Source organism: Castanea sativa, chromosome 4, assembly GCF_040712315.1.
Source record: "Castanea sativa cultivar Marrone di Chiusa Pesio chromosome 4, ASM4071231v1".
NCBI lineage: Eukaryota > Viridiplantae > Streptophyta > Magnoliopsida > Fagales > Fagaceae > Castanea > Castanea sativa.
The window spans coordinates 23,744,240-23,767,302 of record NC_134016.1 but is presented as its reverse complement, the minus strand read 5'-3'; the positions used below and the strand labels follow the sequence as shown (position 1 = coordinate 23,767,302).

General features: G+C 35.0%; 1 protein-coding gene across 1 annotated transcript; it reads right to left on the bottom strand.

The window, feature by feature from the left end:
- Positions 1–21,879, bottom strand: LOC142631500 (G-type lectin S-receptor-like serine/threonine-protein kinase At4g03230). Its single transcript, XM_075805668.1, has 8 exons — positions 20,476–21,879; positions 8,721–9,209; positions 6,779–6,952; positions 6,435–6,646; positions 1,144–1,354; positions 779–1,016; positions 485–635; positions 1–383 (listed from the first exon to the last, which is right to left on the bottom strand). The coding sequence occupies exons 1-8, from the start codon at positions 21,818–21,820 to the stop codon at positions 78–80; spliced, it is 3,126 nt and encodes a 1,041-aa protein (XP_075661783.1). The 5' UTR covers positions 21,821–21,879; the 3' UTR covers positions 1–77.
- Positions 21,880–23,063: the final 1,184 nt, after the last annotated feature.

Here is a 23,063-nt window from a genome sequence, read left to right as displayed (position 1 = left end):
CACATAGTATAGAAATCAATCATTTGTGCATGAGAAACTTTACAAGTGGATTAAAGGACACACAAAATTAGCATCATTCAATGTTGTGCTTCTTCTAAACTAGAAGTTAGTTCTGTAAATGTTTCTGGTCTACTAGAAGAAGAAGTTGTGCTAGATTGACCTCTCCTTGGAACAAAAGCTAGTTGTTTAGGGGTTGGAACTGTTGCAGTTTCGCTGTCAAGCATTGTAACGACATTTGACATGGTGGGACGATCATCTGGGAGTTCTTGTACACATAAGAGTCCAACATTTACGCACTTCACAATTTGGTCTACATTGCAAGTTTCATGTAGTGTCTGATCTATTAAATCCAACACCTTGTTTTCTGTCCACAATTTCCAAGCCTGAGACAATTTTGAAATCAAATTGTTATGCAGGAGAAAATGATTAAATGACCCCCAAAAAATAAAATAAATCAACGATTATAAAAATTCAACACACTTACATAACCTATAAGGCTCAAGGCTTGTTCTGATTGATAAAAACCTGTGTTCCTTTTGCCACTAATAATCTCAAGCAAGACTACACCAAAACTAAAAACATCGGATTTGATTGAGAAAACTCCATTTAATACATACTCCGGAGACATATAGCCACTGCATTAGAGGGATTGTTATAATATCAAACAAACAAGATAGGAAATTGTATACCTTTTGCTAGACAGAGTTGGGGGATTGAAAAATTTTCTACAATATATAAGAATCAACTTTCATAATTTTACTGTTAACTAGAAACTTACTAAGTTCCAACTACTTTGGTAGTGTTTGCCCCTATTTCTTTGCCTCCAACCATCTTTGCCAATCCAAAGTCAGATATTTTGGGGTTCATCTCATGATCTAGAAGAATGTTACTAGTTTTTAGATCTCTATGGATGATCCTTAATCTGGAGTCTTGGTGGAGGTAAAGAAGCCCTCGAGCTATTCCCATAATTATGTTGAAGCGCATCTCCCAATCCAAAAGCACACTTAGCTTTTGATCTTGCCAAGTTCCCATTTTCCATTCAAGAAAACAATATTAGCAACATGTAGAAGTTAGGTTTTACTCAAACAAGATATAGTTATTCAATTACTAATGTAAATTAGGAATTTGGTTTGGGAAACCAACCAAATATAAATGAGTCTAAGCTTTTGTTGGGCAAGTACTCATATAGTAAAATTTTTTCATCCCCTTTTATGCAATATCCTCGAAGTCTAACGAGATTCCTATGTTGAAGTTTTGCAATCAACACCACCTCATTTTTGAATTCTTGTAAACCTTGTCTTGAGACACTCGAGAGCCTCTTTACTGCAATTTCTTGACCTCCTGGAAATGTACCCTTTGAACAAATTCACCAAAACCCACAATGTTAGTACAAACTATTAACTTGTTTATATGAACATTGTTGGAATATATTAGGATCGATCACAAATAGTATAGACCGTGGTTTTATAAGATTCCATGGGCCAAGGCTGGCTCAATACAGTTTGTGATCTATGGTGATAATTGTAAATTTTCATGTGAGACTTTAAAAAAAAAAGTTTAAATATCAACTAAATAACATTGATTTGAATCTCTTTATTATAATTTTTAATTTATTAAAAAAAAAATATTCTTCTTGCTTTTCAAGATGTAAAATGAGATGTTTTACTAACACCTCATTTTCAAATGATAATATGACTAGTTCATTTAATCTTCTTGTGACTTAGTTGATCTTAAGTATGATTTTATCAAATTTTATTTTAAAAAACTTCCATTTGCAACCATAAAAAAATAATGGAAGTAAAATTCTTTAAATAATACATGAATTTAGAATAGAAACTAGTCTTATCATATAATAAAAAATTATTCTATTTCATATATGAAGATCATTATGATTATTACGTTCTTAGCTTTATTTTTAGTCCTTTTGGGTATAAGTGCAAGTGTAGCGAATACTTTCCTCAGGCTGTTACAAATAAGACAACAAATTGGTTGTACCAAATCATCATTGATAATATGCTTTCAAGAATGGCTTGAGGTTTCAATTTTTTTAAGCTAGTTTGTCATATGATAGATTGTTAGTATCGTATCATAGATTTCAGGTTTCCTTTACCATCGCCCTATGAAAAGTAATTAAATCACTAGTATTTTCAAAATGAGGGTATAATTCTATTTTAGTTTCTAAACTTTAGTAAAGGTTTATTTTTCATTCTTTAACTATAAGAAGTTCGTTTTTATCCCTAAACTATTGAAAAGTTCGTTTTTTGTCCCTAAATTATTGAAAATGTTTTATTTCTATCTTTAAACTTAAAAGACTAATTATAGTAAACCCACATGTAGTTTGACTCAAATTCACGTTACCTACCCCTGGTTTAAACATTGCCACCTGTGGCTCAAATTCAATATATATTTTTTATTCCTAAATTATTGAAAAACAAACTTTTGATAAAATTTAGGAACCAAAATAGTATTTTATCCTTAAAATAATAATAACAAAATTTTCATATCTTTTTGTCTATTTATATGTCTAAACTATTATATTTGATTTATTATATATAAATTATTCCTAGATTTTTTTTTAATATAGTTTTAATCTATGGCATCCGCTCTTAATGATAGCTCTTTATCATTAGATCAAGAAAAATTATTCCTAGTTTGATTAATATTAATTCATTGAATTATGAGTTAGAATCCATATTTAATTGGGTCGATTAAGATTGTTGGGTGATTCAATAAAGTGTTGTACAGCGGTGGCTTTACAGATTTGATTCTATTGTTCTATGTATAAAAAATTTATTCTATTCTGATCAGATGATAACTTTGGTATTTCTTTTATTAATATATTTTTAAATTATTAATTTCTATTAGAAAAATATCAATATGGATAAGTAAAAAGTCATTAAAAAAAAAAGAGAAGAATAGCAAAATGAATTGAATTTCAAATATGATGTAGTACAAACTCTACAAAACTATTTTTGTAATTTATTAATTTTGGTATTTTTATATAATTTTTGGAAATTTTGGTTTAGGGTAATTATGTCTTTTTTTAGATGCTTTTTAGGTCAAATTAAGTTTCTATTATGGTTACATATTAATTATAATTTATTTAAAAATAAATATTTTTTATTTGTCCAGTTTTAGACCCTTTAAATAGGCCTCCAAGGCTGTAAATGGTTTGAACAAATTAAAATTCAATTTAATAAAAGTTTTGACTTTTAACTATCTATTTTTTGGTGGATTCCAAACTATTTCTTCTTGTAGATTGAAGGAATCAGGGGCATAGGAAGGGGGGGCTAGGGGGGCCATGGCCCCTTTACGTTTTCAAAAATCCTCCATCCCTCTTGTATTTTTGGTATTAAAAAAAAAATTAAAAACATAAATTTTATTAATCCCCCCCCCCTTAAATTTTTACTAAAAACAAGTAATGCATTTATATAATTGACTAATGTATTTTTTATTCCCTCTAATTACTCTTATGCCATACATAGCTCATTAAATTAAAGCTCATTTAATTAAAGTGTATTTAAGGAATTCCATACGTAATTTAATTATATTTTATTTTTATTAAATTGACTTATATATTTTATACATTTCAAGATTTGCTTTTTTGTGGCAAAGATGTAAAGACTATTTGATGTATATAGTTTTGTTTCCTTAATAAAATATCATGTATTAAATCAAAATTATAAAGCATTCCAATGATTCCATGTATAAGTAATAAATTGTGTATATGTGTGTGTGTTATTCTTTGTATTTAATTTATAATATATATATAATGAAATATTTAGATAAAAATCTGACAAATGAACAATAATATTCATCAACAGAATTAGAACATATTTAGACAAGTTGCAATTGATATTCCTTTTAATCACTTATTGTTGTATATGTAAATATATACATAGATAAGTTGTAATAATGATGTTTGAGTTTAGAGAATATTGTTTCATAAAGTAAAAATTCAAGTTCTGGAATTTTCTAAATGAAAATTCGAAATTCAGCATTTTCGATCGGTTATAGTTTTGGCTCGATCAATCGAAAATGATAAGAAAATAATCTTGGAGTTTTTGGATGTCTCGATTGCTATTCGATTCCTGTTCGACCAATTGAAAAGAGCACTCGATCGATCGAATGAAAGTAATTTTCAATTGATCAATTGAAAGAAATTTTCAACCGATCAAAAATCGTGAAACAAGATTTTCTGCAAAATTTTCTGGTGACTGTTCAGAAAGGTTGAAGAGGTTTCAAGTCTTGCTAACAGTTTTATGAAACATTTTAACTCTCCATATATGCCTTTTAATAAAACATAACCCTATAAGTATGAATAGAGGCTTATGTTAGAGGAAAACACAAGAAATTATGTGATTATTCTTCAGAATTGCTCTCTGTAGAACCCAACATCTTGGTTGTATCATAGGGACAAATCTGCGATAATTCTTTAGTAACAATTGTGTGTGTGTGTGGGGGGGGGGGGGGAAATATTATTTAAAGAAAACGATAGTGTCTCTAAGTTATTTATTTTCTGTTTGTCTTTTATGTTAACCGTGTTCTTCCATTATTACTTTGTGTAATATCCCCAACACTTATAAATCCAAGATCCAACTAATAAACACCTGATGGAAGTATTGGAAGTGGTAAACCAAAAGGTGCCTCTTGGTGTTTCATAACAATTTGTGTTGCTATTTTTTCATAACTATTTTTGTCTATTGTCATTTCATAATGTTTATGTCTTTGTGTCTTTCACATTCTAGAATTTTCTGTTATAAATTGAAGAGTCATTAGAAAAAAGACGACACTTGTAGTTCCACTTGGTTGGAAACTCTATAAAAGTAAGTAGAGATATGGTGTGAACATGTATGAAAGAAAAATGTAATGAGTGAGAGGAAAAATAAATATAAAAGTACTCAAGGTAGCAACCTAATATTTTCTATTGTAAGAGAAAAAGTATTGAAGAGTGCTCAAGGCCGCAATCTTATACGTGAGAGTTTTGTAAAAGGCCGTAGCCTTATATGCGTGAGTTTTATAAAAAGTCATAACCTTATTTGTGTGAATTTTGTGAAAGGCCGCAGCTTTATTTGTGAGAGTTTTGTACAAGGTGGTAGCCTTTGTTGTTTAGAATGCTGTACAGGGCAACAACCTGATTTTTCTTCCTTTTGTGAGTTTGAAGTTGTGTCTAATAAAATACTCCTCCCCTCTTTCTTGTGAGGGTTTGTTTTGTTATTCTTCTTATTAAGGCTTTGCAAAGCCAACAAAGTGATATCAAAGTTTCCGCTATTCCAACAAATTGGTATCAGAGCCAAGTTCCTAAAATCCTGAAGTCTTTGTCTACATTGTTAGTGATGATGGCTTGTAACATGGTTCAACCAAAAATTTCGAGATTAACAAAATAAAACTAGGAGAACTGGCAGATTCAAATGAAAGTGTTATTTGATTACAAGAGATATAGGAGCTTGTCACTGATGGGCATGTAAAACCCACAATTAATCAAGAAGCCACCTACAAAATAAAGCAAAAAAATTTGCTCAAGGATCATAGGAAGAAAGTCAAACAGGCACTGTTTCTACTCTATCAAGGGGTGGATAAGTAAACTTTTGAGAAAATTATCAAAGCCTTACTAGTTGATAGGTTTAGAAGATTGAGGACAATTCCTGATATGAAGATGTTGGGTGTTGGAAATGGTAAATTAAAAGGTGCCTCTTGTTGTTTCATAATAATGTAATTTCATAACTATTTGTGTCTTTTGTAATTTCATAATGTTTGTGTGTCTTGTTGTTTCATAATAATGTAATTCCACTTAGTTGGAAACGCTATAAAAGGAGGTAGAGATATGGTGTGAATTTGTATGCGAGAAAAATGTAGAGAGTAATCAAGGCAGTAGCCTAATATTTTCCAGTGTAGGAGAAAAAGTATTGGAGAGTGCTCAACGCGGCAGCCTCATGTGTGAAAGTTTTGTAAAAGGCCAGTCTTATTTGTGAGAGTTTTATACAAAGTTGTAACCTTTGTTGTTGAGAGTTCTATACAAGGCAGCAGCCTGATTTCTCTTCCTTTTGTGAGTTTGGGGTTGTGTCTAATAAAATATTCATTCGCTCTTTCTTGTGACTGTTTGTTTTGTTATTCTTCCTATTAAGGCTTTGCAAAGCTAACAAAGTGATATCAAAGCTTTTGCTATTCCAACACTTCTCCACATAGTACACTACACATGTTAGGTGCATGCCTACTTGCGCTTTGAAGCGAAACCACTTTTTATTGTTGTTTCGAGTCTTCCTTTGCAAGGGTCTTCTTATATTTACCCAGCTAACACACCAAATGCTTTCTGAGTATGTTCTTGCACGTTAATTCTCTTGATTTTTCTTTTTCTCACTAAATTATTTTTAGGCTATCTTCTATTTTAATAGACATGAAAGAACACTTAATGGTGCTGAAATTAGTTAGATTACCTTATAAACAGGCCCATAGCCCCCTTGTCCGAGCTTGTTTTCATCTGAGAAGTTATGTGTAGCTTCTAATATAATTTCCAAATCAAAAAAGGGCAGATCTATTTCTGTCTCATCTTCTTCTCTAAACTCACCCGAGTCTATCAAGTCTTTGACATGTCGTTCAGTGTCCAATGTGCGAAGTGCTTTTTTTCTTTTATCCATGTTTTGGTTTTCTGAGTTCAGGAGACAACCATATATGTTAATTACTTGACAATTACATGAAAGAACTAAGAAAATGGATTTATTATGATTCAAATGGACAAAACTATATATTGTGAACGATGTGCATCATGTAAAGAAGTTACCTTGCCTCTTGGTCATCTTTCTTCTCCATATATATGTAGAAATAATGGCACATGAGAGAACAATCACACAAATAAGAGATACCAGAACAATCCAAGCCAACGACATCTTTCCTGTTGAATTCTCTTTGGATGACCCTGCAGGAATACCACCTTCTACCGACGGAGGAATACTACCTTAACATGAAAGAAACAGAACTAGTTTTACTTTAATAGGTAGAATATGAAAACGAGACTCCATCACTACATTTGTGACAGTTAACAAACTAAAATGGCAAAATCAAAATGATAAATAAGTCAAATTCAACAGATATAATATTTATATTGCTTGTTACAATTATAATGACGTATATTATTAGTGCAAGATAATCAATGAGATTGCTAAAGAGGATCTTAAAAATTCAAGAAAAATCTACCCAATTTCTAAGTCAAGAGCAGAAGCTATTTAAAAGGAAAATACGCAGTTATGGAAAGCAGGATACATCCTCAATTAAAAGTGCACCCAAAAAAATAAAATAAAAAACTCAATAGGATAGAAACAAATAAAATCCTTTGCTCCACTCATAGTGTTTCATTTTATCCTCTACCAATTGCAGCTTCTTGTTGTTTATTTTATTTTATAAAGTACTAACAAAAGTTCAAAAAAGCAAATAAATAAATAATTAGACACATAGCATACTAAGGTCATGTTTGGTAATTGTTTTTGTATTCTATTTTCAAAAACTTGTTTTTAAGGGAAAAAAAAAACAATTTTTTATTGTTTTCAAAGTGAAAATCATGTTTGGTTAGTTAAAAAGGAAAAGCAATTTCCAAAAACAAAAACAAAAAAAACAAAACTGTTTGACAACTATTTTTAAAAGAAGTTCAAATAATATATATATATATATATATATATATATTTTTGGTAAATACCTGCCATATTTTATCTATGAAAACTGCTAAAAGTATTACAAGTATACATTGATGTGGCAATTAATAAGATTGATAGGCTTTAACTACCTCATAATTGAATATTTGAATTGCTTATTTATGAATATTGACGTATCAATTTGTAAGTTTAATATGGTACAACTTTTAATACTTGTAGAACTACTCTTTATCTACTCATTCCTATTGTTAATCTTATTTAGTATTTGTATTAGTGTATTTGTTTCAACTCAATGGTCCATAATATGGTAGCATAGAAGAGGTGATTATACAAAACTTAGAAGTGGGACTTTTTTTTTTTTTTTGAGGAAAACTTAAAAAGTAGTTTAAGTGAGTTTTTTATTCAAAAGAAATCATTTGTATTAGCTTGAAATTAACAGATAGCACCTCTTTTGTTTTGCTAGGATAAAAATATATTCTAAATAATAGATATATTATTGTGTTTGATCGTGAAGTTAAAATTAACAACAAAAACAAAATCAGATATAAACAAGATTGTGATTTGTGAGGGAGTGGAGGTGCATAAACAAGAATTTTTTTTTTAAAAAAAAAAATTAAGAAAGGCATAAACCAGATTTGTGTATGCATACACAAATCTCTTTTAGGTACATGGAAGGAGAAAAAAAAATTTAGATAAAAATACATTTTTGGGAATCATGTCACGGTTTGAACTAGTGCCCTTCTTCATTAAAAGAGCAATAGATATGTTGTTTCTTCGGTGTTTTTTTAAGCCTTAAAAAACAGAAAATTGGAAACTACCCATTGGCTGTTTCTATTTTCATCATAATTTGGGATGTAGAAATAGTTTTTGCTTTTTGTGAGTAACCAGAAAAGTTTTTATTTTTATTTTTATTTTTTGTTTCTGAAAACTATTCTTGAAAACAAAAAATTGAAAGAAAAAACTGTTACCAAACGTCACCTAAACTTGGCAGAACAGAAAATGGAACTTTAATATTTATTTGATAGCAACCTCCTTAGCAATACCATCACACTATAGTCAAATTCTTTCGTCACTAACCTTTTGTACAAGTCATATTTGAGACGTCCCATCGGAAGTTTGTGGTGCAAAGGCACCTCATCTTTCCATCTGTTGCTGCATTGCAAGTTGAATGTGGCCAATCCTTGCAGTCTTCAGGGGAATCACACGTTGGCTCCAGTGGTTGCTTCCAACTAATCTCTACAACTGCTGTGACTTTAGAGTTAACGTTGCCCGAACCATCATGGAACGAGTTGTTCACTATAAATGGCAAGGAATCATTGAGCAACTGATCTCCAAAATTTCTAGCATTACTATTATCTGCATATTTGACTTGGATGACAAATTTCTGTTCACTTGGATAGATGACATTGACTCGATAGATGCGAGTGAGTGCCTTGAAGCTAAGCTGGCCTGTGGAATTGTTGCAGTAAAAGCTAAAGTACATGGGGTCACCACAATTTGGTCTTGTGCTCAGAGGATAGGGGATCACGTTTGTGCCACAAGGCTCACAGTTCCTTACAGTTGATCCTGCAAGGGTATTAAACCTGGAATGGTAATTAAACATAGTAGCTTGCCTAAATAAAGCTTTTAGTATTGGGAATTTTGTCTCTCATTAAATAAAACTTGGCAGCAAGATACTTCACATATCATCTACTTTTGTGGACAGACTGACAGCCCACTGGTGACAGGTAAAATTATGTATAGACAAGTTTATGTTTTCCAATTGGCTTAAATGGAATGTATAGCTTTCTTAGGGCATTAATTTTTCGTGACTTGGATGATAATGAATATAAACAAAAAAAGCTAATAAACATAGAAAAATGTCTCTTACACACAAGTCTATTACATATATACTACACTCATATTTTTGAGAAGGAAGATAATTCATTTAAAAAACTAGACCCAAAGGTCGGACTGAACAAGAGAAGAGACGTCTGGAGCAGCAGACTCTATCCAAACCTCTAAAGGAAACGATAATCTAGCTCTTTGAGCTAAGGCATGCGCTACAACATTGCCTTGCCTGCCAATATGAGAGAAAGAACAACTCTAAAAAGAATTTAAATGAGATAAAATGTTTTTTAAGATGTGCCCTCCTTGAGAGTGTGACACATTCATGTCTTGTAACAACTTGATAACAATAGTGGAGTCCCCTTCGAAAACTGAATTGTGGAAACCTGTTTCACTAGAAAAAAGTACCGCACGACGAGCAGCCATTATCTCCACCAACTCTGCTGACAGAGGTTTCGCGATTTTTTCCAAGAGGGCAGCCATAACCTCTCCCTCAGAATTACGGATCACCACACCAAGCCCTGCACCGTCCGACTCCCCAAACAGCGCCCCATCAAAGTTGATCTTCAAAAGATTTTCGCTTGGTGGCTTCCAATTTACTGCTGTTGCTGCACTTCTCGCGGGAGACATCTGCTGACCGTGCCTAGCTACAAAATCTGCTAGTCTGTCTAATGGAACAGTGGCTGCTTGAAGGCGAGACTTGTTCCGATGATGCCAGACAGTCCAAGCCGTGACTGCAAACAGAGGAAATAATCTTGGTTTTGTCTGCACAAGGTGAACCAGGTCAGTAAAAGAACCCTCCACAATCCGAGTGTTATCCAGCCACCCAAAGCTCCTTCGCCAAACCCGATGGACCTTCTAACATCCCCACAGAGCATGCATGACATCTTTTGGATGTTCGGAGCAGAGGTGACACACATTTTCTTGAATAATGGTCCTTCTCAACAAGTTTTCCTTCGTAGGTAACGAATTTGTGCAACACTTCCAAAGAAAGTGTTTTATTTTGCTTGGGATGTTTAGCTTCCAAACTCCCTTCCACAAATTCCTCTGTACCTCCGCAGCATCTGAATCAAGTTCACCTACCTACAGCTCTTCACATAGTATTTTATACCCCTCGTCTTCGCTGAATAATATCCACTTCTTTCAGCAAGGAATCGGGTTGGGGCGTCATACACAGGGGTAAGGATTTAATGCTCTGAGCGTCAGGGGGGTAAAAACATTGGTCAATCAGACTTACATTCCACCACCCCGAATTAGGATCTATGAGCATATCCACAGGAGCATCCGAAGCAAGAACCCCTCTATGGAATAAAATTCTGCCTTCATTAGCATTTGGTAACCAAGCATCTTGGAAGATTCGAATACTTTTGCCAATCCCTACTCTCCAACGGGCATGCCTTTTGATTAAAATTTTGAGCGAAGAATACTTTTCCATGCAAATGAACTCGTGGCTGACCTTGCATCAAACACACAGCCATTTGGAAAATATTTGGCCTTGAACACTTTGTAAAAAAGAGAATCCACATCATGTGTCAATCTCCATACTTGCCTCGCTAACATTGCTTCATTAAACTTGCAGAGATCTTTAAATCCCAAACCTCCCTCTAATTTTGGCTTGCATAAGACCTCCCATTTCTTCCAATGAATTTTTCTCCTATCTCCCCTTTGTCCCCACCAAAATTTCCGAATAAGCATTTCAATGTCTTGGCAAAGACCAACCAGGAGACGAAAGCAACTCAAAGCGAAAGTGGGGATGGCTTGAACAACAGCTTTCAAAAACACTTCTTTGCGCACTTGAGAAAGTAATTTCTCCTTCCACCCTTAGAGTTTCCCCCACACCCTATCTTTGATGTAATTCAAGCTAACTTTCTTGTTTCTTCCCACCACTGATGGCAAGCCCAAGTACTTCTCATATTCCTTAATTTCAGCTACTCCCAACAGATTTTTAATGGTCTCTTTAGTGAAGTTCGAGACATTTTTACTAAAGAAAAGGGTGGTTTTTGCAGAGTTAATCTTTTGACTCGAAGCCTTCTCATAAAGACTCAAAAGAGTTTGGATGGCAACCACATCCTCTACCCGAGCCCAGCAGAAAAGGAGACTGCCATTTGCAAAAAATAAGTGAGAAATCTTTGGACTGGAGTGGCAGAGAGCAAATCCCTCAATCTGGTCACCATCTACTGCATGTTGAATAAGCCCATTCAACCCCTCCGAGCATAATAAAAAGAGATATGGAGACAAGGGATCCCCTTGATGAATACCTTTGGATGGAATGATGTGGCCCTTGGGTTCCCCATTTACCAGAATAGAATAAGAAGCTGATTGGATACACTCCATTATCCACCCTATCCATGTAGGATGAAACTCCATTTTCTCCATGATCTTCATCAAGAAACCCCACTCTAGTCTATCATACACCTTACTCATATCTAATTTTAGAGCCACATGTCCCACTCTACCCACTTTCTTCATTTTCATGTGGTGGAGAGTCTCAAAGGCCACCAAGATGTTATTTGAGAGGGCTTTATTCGATTGGAAAGCGTTTTGAGATTCCGAGATAATCTGGGGCAACACTTTTTTTAATCTGTTAGCCAACACTTTAAAGACAAGTTTATGTTGAACATGACAAAGCGCAATAGGGCGAAATTGAGAAATAAATTTCGGACTCTTTACTTTAGGGATGGGTGTAATAAAAGTATGGTTCAAACCAGGAAATATTTCTTTAGAATATAGACAATATAAAACAGCCTTAACTATGTCATCACCAATATTATCCCAAAAATGTTGGAAAAAGATTGGAGGCATACCATTGGGGTCGGGGGCTTTTAAAGGCGCCATCTGCTTTAAGGCTGTTTCGACCTCCAATTTTGTAAAATCTTCAACCAAACCATCATTCATGTCTGCACTCACAACCCTTTTAGTGTGTTGGACCACCATCTCCATGTCACTCGAGTTTGAAGAAGAGAAGAGATTGGTATAAAAATCTACAATCATGGCTGAAACATTTTCCTCTCCTGAAACTAGCCCCTCCGCATCACAAAGCTTAGATATAGAGTTGCGCCGAAAGCGTTGGGATGCCCTATTATGGAAGTACTTCGTGTTGCTATCCCCCGAGACCAACTAGTGAGTGCGGCTTCTCTGTTGCCACATTTGTTCTTCCATACGGAGTAGCTCATTTACTTCAGATTTTAATTGCAGAAAAAAATCCATGTTACCCCCCTGTAATGCCGCTGCCTCTGCTTTACTCAACATCTTCTTCTTATCCACTAAGGTCCGAGAGATATTACACATTGAGTTCTTGCTCCACTTCTTAAGTTTCACTTGGCACCTATCAATTTTTCCCATAATGACTTCCATAGGGGAACCCAAGTGGACTGCTGCCCAAGACTGAGCTACTGTGTCATGACACCCTTCCTTTTCAAGCCAGAATTGTTCAAGGCACCAAGGGAGCTGAGGTTTCACTAAGATGCCCTTGGGAAGGATCACAATAGGGCAGTGATCGGACTGTCCATAAACCAAGGACTGAACCTTTGTTGCAGGGAAATGCTCTACCCAATCAGCCGTGCCAACTGCCCTATCAAGACGTTCCCATATACCACCTAAGGGGTAATTCTTAAACCAAGTAAACTTTTTCCCATTGAAGCCCAAATCCAACAAACCACATTCATCTAGCACCCTACGAAACTTCTACATCTGCCCATAAGGGCGAGGACGACCCCCTCTCTTCTCATGTGACTTCAGGAGTTCATTAAAATCTCCCCTACATAGCCACGGTAAGGCAAGCTGATTTTGGAGGTTTCTTAACAGATTCCACGAATTGGAGTGACGATGAGTCTCCGGAGCTCCATAAAAGCCCATAAATCTCTAAGCTTTATCAGTACCTCCAAAAATCACTTCATCTATGTGATTAAGGGAGGAAGAAACAACCCATAAATCAAAATCTTTTTTCCAGAAAAGGGCTAAGCCACCACCATGATTAATTTTTGAAACACCATAGTAACTAAAATTCTGACATCAAGTCACGGTTTCTATGTAAAAGTGATATATGCAAGGTGTGTGTAATAGACATTGTCTATAAAAATAATTTCATCCAAACGTACTATTAAATTTTTTTTTGTTAGAACTACGCTGGTTGTAAAATTCATTGTCAATATTCCTTTTCACGTTGTTTTACTTTTATTGTTTTTTCAGTAAGTACGGAGATTGTGGCTTTGCATTAACATCTCTGTATACTCTTGGTGTGAGGTGTTTACAGTTAAGACTGTGCCATGTAATTTAGACATGCCTTGATCTTGATTAAGACTAGATTAGGTTAGCACAACTTTAGCGGCTGGCAGGGCAGGGCCAAACTACTCTCTTGGCCTTTTCTAACTTCACCTTCCCTAGACTTGGGAAAATTGGATCTAGACTCTTAAATTTGAGAATCACAAATTATTCCATAACTTTTTTACCACAATTTTGACGTGATATATTATGAGTGGTTAATTATTACTTATACATGGACCCACAATTTTTTCTTCATCAATCACACTCTGCCACATCACATGACAAAAAGCTGTAAAGGTAATACTAGACTTTTTCCCTTAGTCCGTCCAAATTCAAAAGGAAAAAATGGGTATGGGTATGGGTATGGGTAGGGACATTTAGAATGTGAGAGTTGGTCAAGTGTCAACGCAAACCCTACCAGGTTAGCCATATTCTTTTTTAAAGGGGATTTTGGGTTTAATTTTTTCTTTTAGGTTTATTAACTCTTCATAAATGTGTTTGACGCAAACCTTTCCTTTTTTTTTTTTCATTTCTTTATTAAGTTATCTTATTCTTGTGGGTTCTAGTTAACTCAACTAGTAAAGTTTCTGGTGATTGAATAAAAGATCTAATATTCAATCCCTACCTACACCAAAAAACGATTAGTGTCTTGGTCTAATGATAAAGAACTATCATTACGAGCAAACGCCATAGCTTAAAACTCTCTAAAAAAAAAAAAAAAACTTATCATTGAGAGTGAACGTCATAAGTTGAAACTCTAAAAAATAGTTATTATCAAGAACAGACGATAGGTTGAAACTCTTTGGGGGAAAAAAAAAGTCATCTTATTCTTACTTACACTTACACTGTAACACTTACACATTCTTTTTTCATAAGGTCAAGAGTTAAAGGACTTAGTTTAGTGAACCTTAATTTGCTCACTTTCTATTTTTCTTGATTTATTTTCTACATTTTCTATATTCTCAAATATACATTTTTAGATTATTTTTTCCCACAAAGTCAAGGTTGGAAGGTTTTAGTTTAGTGAACTTAAGATTTAATATATTATTTTAATCTTTTTTTTTTTAATGTTTGAACTCATTTTTTCTCTTATTTATATTGAAAGAAAAACAATAACAATATTATCAGGTTTATTTTTGGCAAAAATTTAAAACTGACCCTCTAACTTTCAACATTTTTCATTTCAGTCCTCTAACTTTCAATTTTGTTATTTTAGTCCTCTAACTTTCAAATGTTGTCAAATGTTGTCAATTCGGTATTCTGTTAACCAGCTGTTAAGTGTCTCCATGAAATGAGCAAAATGACGCCCTTTTTGGTTTTTTTTTTTTTTCTAAAAAATTCCGTAATTAAAAGAAATAAAGAAAACTGTTATAAAAAAAAATTAGGGGAACGATTTACTTGAAATCAAAACACAAATCGTGTTATTTTGCTCACAGCCTTAAACTACGAATTTTGGGAGATGAAGGGAGAGTCCATCTAGGTCGGCAGTGGTAGCAGTGATGAGGTGACATTGAGAGAGAGAGAAATCAAGATTTGAGAGAGAGAGAGCACCCATTGCTGAGATTCCCAGAGGTCCGAGCGTGGTCAGAGCCGTCGGTGATCTCCGTAAGCTGTTGCACAACCAATGGGCCCTGCACATGGACCTCCTGGACTGGCTTGCCCTCTTCTTCGGCTTCCAAAATGACAACATCCGCAACCAGCGCGAGCACCTCGTTCTCCACCTCGCTAACGCTCAGATTTGCCTCTCCTTCATTGGACAACATCAACGCCCTCAACATCACTATTTTGCGCAAGTTTCGGAGGAAGCTCCTCAGGAACTACACCAGCTGGTGCTCCTATCTCGGCAAGAAATCCAATATTTGGGGTGAGTCTGCTAACTCCGCTTTCTTAATTTCTTTTAATTACGAAAAAAGAGAGCCAAAACAGCGTCGTTTTGCTCATTTAATAGAGACACTTGACAACTGGTTAATAGAATACCGAATTGACAAAAATTAAAAGTTAGAGAACCGAAATGACAAAATTGAAAGTTAGAGGACTGATATGAAAAAGGCTGAAAGCTAGAGGGTCAGCTTTGAATTTTTGCCTTCATTTTTTATTGGCATGTGAAAAAATTATGGGTCAAACTAGATTGATCAAAACCTTAATAGACTGTGCAAGGATCATAGATTTCACTGCACTTTTGCATTAGCAGCCTGAATTGGACAACTTCTTTTTCACATGAACATGATCAGACCTTGTTTTCTATTTCTATCCAAAGTCATCAACACACATAGACACAAAATATATAATAAATAAATAAAAGGAAAGGGAGTGGATGGTTGGTGATAAGGAAATTATCTAAACAAGAGAATTGTCATGTACATGAGAGTCGTCACGTTAATAAAGAGTCATCAGGCACTCTCGTCAGTAAGATACAAATTTTGCCAATCGAGGTAATACAGCGCTTGCCCATTCTATGTTGAAGGATGGGTCCCTATCTAGAGGAACAAGTCGTCATGAGAAAAACCCAACCCGCCCAACCCATGGACAGTCCTACTAAGAAAAGACTACCATTCATCCAACATGAGGACTTCGTTTGACCATACCAAAAATTTAAAAAAAAAAAAAAAAGCTTACAAACGAACAGGCGGTCTAAGGGTAGACGGACAACTAAAAGTATCGAACGAATGAAACAATAATGGATGACTTAAGCTCTGTTAGAGGTCCGCACTGATTAAATATGAATAAATAGTGAGGTTTGGAAAAGGAAATCTACTCTTTATATGAAAAAGGGCATGAAAAGACACGGTGATTCAAAGTAAGCCAATCATTAAGCACCACGTGTCACACGAAGTACTATTAAGACATTGTTAAGGCACAAAATATGAAACAGCCATAAACCTAAAACTAACATGACTCATTGTATACCAAGAGTCTTCTGACACATCAGATGACCATAAAATGGGGGGCAACTAATGAGGAAAGTAATGCAAGAGAATCATCATGTGTATGATAGTTGTCACATCAATAAAGCGTCATCCAGCACTCTCATTAGTAAGATACAAATCATGCCAATTGAGGTAAAATGGTGCTTAACCCTTCTGTATTGATGGATGGGTCCCTACCCCGACAGACGAGTCCTCACGTGAACGGACAGTCTACTCAACCCATCATCTCCAAACGTGGTAATGAATGAGATAAACTTTTCTATAAACACACTCCTACTAGCTCAAAACCAAAGATCTTGGGACAAATAAACTCTATCCCTCCAAAGCTATCAAAGCTGATAACCCCTGTCTCTTTGCAACATTGATCACTAAAAAAGTGCCTACATTCTCTACAAAGAGATAAGCTTTAAGCTACTATATAAAGGGACATGCCCCTCCTTCTAAAGAGTATGTAGAAAAATAATTCTCAATCTCTTATACTTTTAGAGATCTTGGAAATTTTGTGAGGTACAGACGTAATCATTGGAGGGTCATTGGCTAGTACGTCGACCCCACACTAATGTTCTTTGAGAGTGTGTTCATCATTGCAGGTCTTCAGGAGGTCTCCGTTCAGACCATTGGCTTACTAACGATTTTTTACACATCATTCAGAGGGAGGAAGGAAGACATCTCTCATATAATTCAAGTATGAACTTCTTAGCCAATAATAATAATAATCTTGTTTTGTATACGACAAAACTTCATCACAATTTAAAAGATAATATTTGTTAGCAAGCATCTTTTTCATCCTTGGCCATGAACGAATTTTGTCTTTACCTTGTCCGATTCTATCAGATTGAACTCGTAACCATCAACATAAGGCATACTAAGTTTATACAAAGCAAGTCTAACTATTCTATCAACATGGATGTGGTGCCCAAACCCAAGAATGCTGCTTTCAAGGATGAAGGACTTGGGCTTCCAATTTATTTGTTGGTGGATTTCCTTGCACTCCTATTGATTGTTCCCTCAAACACTATCTTGACAGGTCAATCCCCTTACCTTTGTGGTTTTAAGCCTAGTTCCCACCTACCCTCTGGTTTTTCTTCTTCCTTAAAGTACCTCCCTCTCCCTTTGAACTTTCATTCTCCCTTTTCTTTGTGTGTTTGCCATCCCAAAAAGTATCCCCTTGCCATTCTTCCTCCCTTCTCTTTTATAATCTCCCCCTTGTGGAAGTCCAAATTATTACTTTTTCATCAGTTCCAAGGCAATCCCACTTCTGCCTAGAATCCCATGGAAAAATGATTCATTCTAAAGATTCTCTTGAAACTTGTTCTAGACACCAAATAGCGTTCAATAGTGAACTTCCCAAAGGCACTAACAATGCTCAGGGACCAACTTGAATTTAACCTTCCCCTCATTGGCCTCCCCCTAGCTTGTTAGTCAGTATAAGACCTAACCTGGCCTGGATACAATAGAATTCCCCAGAACGCCAATTCTTAGACCCTTGCACATTTGTCATTGGACTGGGCCTATCCCTACAGTGTTAGGCCAGTTTCGGTTACCTGGATAGCTTTTGTTACTTGGGCCAGCCTTGGGCCTTGGTTACATGGGCCGTTCTTGGTCACCCGGACCCAAGCCCCTATAATGGATATTCTCAAAGATAAATAAATCATCTAGATCAAGCAACCAATTAAGAAAATATTCTTTATAAAAATAACCATTAAAGCTTGCAATTTTTCTATAAGGCCTGTATGAAATTTGTTTACTAATAGGTTACCTGTGAGTTATGTCTCTGTTACAGTTATCTCTATTGTTTTCTTGGTTCAACAGCGCCATCCAAGCAAAGATATTTGTGAGTGCTTGTTATACATCATGTAATACTCGCTAAGTTATTATTCGTTGTCATTGTGGAGGTTACCATCTCGTCAGTTGGTCATTAGACTAGGTAAGTCAAGACTTTAATACCAACTGATATCCCGAAAGCTTAAAGAAAGCACACATGGTGCTCTCTTTGATGGAACAGAAACTAAACTAATTCCATAAGGTGATAATTTTGTAGAATCCACTAGGGAAAAAAATAAACAAAGTCAAAATTTAATTAATCTTTAAATAGTAAAAAGAAAACCTAGGGTTGCTAGAAAGCATAAGGCTGCTAGGAAAACCTAAAGCAACTAGGAAAGTATATAAAACCCTAATTTCACTAAACAACATTAAAAGCAGCTGATAGGGAAATAAATAATCTAAATCTAAAATTACATAAAATTAATAAATTACAAAAATTAAATAATAGATTCATCTTCTCTTAGACATATAGGTAACAAAAGAAGAAATAGAGGAAATTGTCTTCCAACTTGGCCCCAATAAAGCTCCAGGACCAGATGAAATCCCCTCCTTCTTTTACCTAGAATATTGGGCATTGTTAAACATGACATCATTGACACAGTCTAGGCCTTTTTCCACTCAGGTATCAAGAAGCCCAGCTCAAGCCCCAAATCTAGGAACTACACAACCCAAAATCAAGAGAGTTGAGAATCTGGACTGGAAGCTAATTATCAAGCTTAAAAGCCATAGGAACAAAAGGTTTAGGAGAAGCGAATATGCATGTGAAGGAGTAAACAAGGATGGGACCAAGATCTTTTTGGGTTGTAATAGCAGTGAAACGCAATCTCAAAGAATGGCAGTGCCAGAAGCACTGGTGGAGGCATTGTTGCAAGCTAAAAATCTATGTTTATTGCATATTATTGTGCTCACAGATAGTAGATGCTTAGAGCAAGTCTGAAATAATAGAAGGGAACCTCACTGGAAGGAACAGACAATGCTTACTGATCTACATCACTTCAGTCAACAAGGGATGAAGTTTAGTATGTTACTAGTTCCTAAAGTGATTTTGTCTAATGTACTTGAGATGGCTTCTCTTGCCACCAAAATGCCCATTCACCAACATTGGGTACACCCAGAGTCTTGTACTGCTTAAGCTGTGTACTTTGCCTTCTGTTATGTTAATGATATTATCAAAAAAAAAAAAAAACTATCTAGGTTTTTTATTTTAAATATGGGTCAAAGCAAATTTGACCCAACCCTTAATTGACTGTGTAAGAACAGAAAATACACTATGTATTTGATGCATGTATGTATATGAGAGGGGGATACATGCACTGAATCAATAGAATACCACCTATAAAGTTGGCATTAACAACATGATTTGGACAGCTTGTCTTTCACGTGAACATGATCAGACCTTTATGCCATGTCTATCCAAAGTCCCCACACTCACACACACTATATAATTAAAAATTTTATCAAAAAATATATAATAAATGAATAAAACGAAAGAGAGTAGATGGTAGGGGAAGGGGGAAAGCATCCCTTATACCTTTTTCTTTTTCTTTTCTTCCCCTTTATATCGAGAAGTACAAGATGCATCATTACGCACTAGGAGCACTAATTTATATATATATATATATATATATATATATATATATATATATATATATATATATTATAAATAAAGAAAGATCAGTGCTTTGTTAAAAGAAAGATATCAATGAAGGTGGTTTCTCACTAACTTTTCCATCTAAATGATGCTTTGTTAATTTCCAATACTTTCTTACTACGTTAGCCGACTCAGCATCTATGGGAGCAATCAGTAACTCAGTTTGTTCCATTAAGAAAAAATGATGGATTTATAATATGTTATATATGGCAAAAGGATGGATTTATAATATGTTATATATGGCAAAAGATGTGGCATAAAAATTATGTAACTAGAAAAAACTATATATATATATATATATATATATATATATATATATATTTGTAAAAAGAGTAAATACCTATATCGGATTTTGCAATGCGGATGGAGATGTTTCGACCGTTTGCATACTCTTCTTGAATGTCACTAGGATCATCATTCCAAATCCAGCACAAGTTGGTATTAGTACTAGTATCACCTCTTAGCATGCTGTTTTCATTCGCCTGGTATGAATATGCCTGGCACCGACACTCCTCAACGCACGATTCTCTGCATTCTTCTTCATTTTTGACAGGGAAATCCGTGTCTGGATTGCGCACTCTCATCATATTTAAGCTCAAGAATGTTCCACTCTTGTCACATGATGTCGAATTTCTGGTGCACCCGTCAGAAAAATTTCGAGCCTGCCACTTCTCTGGGTAAGTAGGCTTGGACCCCGGCAAACACTTGCACGGGAACCAATTATTGATATTGCAGCTGCCCAATTTCCCACAAGCATTATAAATGCTACAATATTGGTCTTCTGGCACCCACCATACCAAAGACCAATTACTCTTCTTCGGATCCCAGATCAGATACTTTAACTGCCCACTGTAGTCCATCACCAGCCTTGCGTCTCTATAAATCAGAGGAAGCTGGCTTTTTGTGTTGTTCAAATATGTAGAGCTGGTATTCTTGCTGAAGTTTGTTAATAAGTAGGCTATAGCATAAGGCATTTCTTCTGAGTTCATGAACTTACCTGGGATCCGACTTTTCCAGTAATCAACTGGTTTTTTGGTAATAGCGTAGCTCTCCACCCCAAATTCATCTTGTTTAAACGTGAACTGTCCACTTCTCGGATCACCAGAGTCTGTCCATGAAACCAATGTAATATTTTCATCCATCTTCATGCCTGGAAGAAATGTATCAGTTGGATATTTGAAGCTCTCCCACAGACTCGTTGCCGACTGAAAATCATCATCGCTTAAGACCAAGTTGCCAGAATCCATGAGCTTCACAATCTGATTTGTCGGTGAGGAAATCTCAAGACCTGTAGACCAATATATTTTTCCGGAAGTATCACAAACCTTGAGGTTGCCATCTTCTGCAATTTCAAAAATTCCAGTGGAATTCTCAAGAATCGGCTCGTTTCGATTTGCAACCCATACAATTGCTTGTTTACCCCATTTGCGATACCGTATCCCTACGAACATTTTTGGGCTAGAGCTTTCCAAAGGGAGAGTGAAAAATCCAAGTTCAAACATTCCTCTAGGGGAGACAAGAGTTGATCCGTTGTCAAAGTCGATCCACTCGCCATGCTTCAAACTATCTCTAGCGGAGCAATATACATGAGAGGAACAAAGCAAGAATATATACAAGAAGAAGATGGAGGACAGCAAGAGATTTCCAGACAATCTAATGATGGATTTTTCTCTTTTGCTTGCCATGAATCATGATTTGTGTGGAAACCAAGTTGTTGGGAACTTTTTTTTCTTTTTCTTTTTTTATTATTTTTATTTATTTATTTTAGTGTTAGGATTAGTGCCTTAAATCCTATTGTATGATATTTTGTATGATATTATGTATGACATTATGTATGACATGATGTATGACTTAATATTGTGATTAATAAAGTTATTTTATTATTATCTAAAATAATGGTAACATGAATATGAGACATTATCATATAGTCCATGAGATGCATTGTATGTGATTTATATGAAAAGTCACAGAAGATGTAAATCACAAGTTCTTTGTAAACTCAGAATTTATAGTTCGTAGTCGGTGATGAAATTGGGCATTTCATCTGCGAAGACTATAACATGTCAACTAAGATGATTTGTCTTGATCATGGAAGTGGAAACTTCTAGTTGATATGTTGATATGTTTTAAGAGTTGAAACATATTGAACTGGACCGCTGTGAGATTTATTATTATTCTAACAACTGTCAAATGAATAATAAATCTCACGACTTCTATTTGCATGAACTCTTAATCCTGAGAGAATAATGGACTTGATCATGAAGTGTAAGTTGCTTTGATATATCAGGAGTGAGATCTGAAGTGACGGTCAAAATCTCAGTATGTTGGGCACTTGGGAACACTTTTAATCTTCACTCCAATTCCACTTTACGCCCAAGATGTGTGGTCTCTTAATCAGTTTTTCAAAGGGAGAATGAAAGTGTGTCTCACACTCTCTCACACACCGTTTTTTTTTTCTTTTCTAAACTCTTCTTATAAAAATTCTGTATGTTTCTCCCTTTATAACTAACTGATTATCTAATTGGGTTGGCCTATTGGGCCTTTCCAATTGGGCTTTAGTGTGTGGCTTGGAGTGGGACCAAAAGGGACCAATAAGACACTAGCTCCAATGGGCCTTGGGCTTTTCCGTCAACTCTTGACAAGTCCAAAGTTACCATTAATTATATTTAATACCACTATATAAATATAATTGCACTCTAGGCCTTATTAATAAATTATATCCCAAGACTTTATTATACACGTAACCCCTTCATAAAATATTCGTAGTAACACAAAGTCATAAATGTAGGCTAGGCCATTTTGTAAATTACTACATCTTATCCTTGAGTCCCGGTTTAATTCTTTAAAGTTATTCATTATATATTTATGAAATCCAATTTCATAAATATATATACTTTAGTAATTTCTTACTAAAGTGGTTAGGCCTAA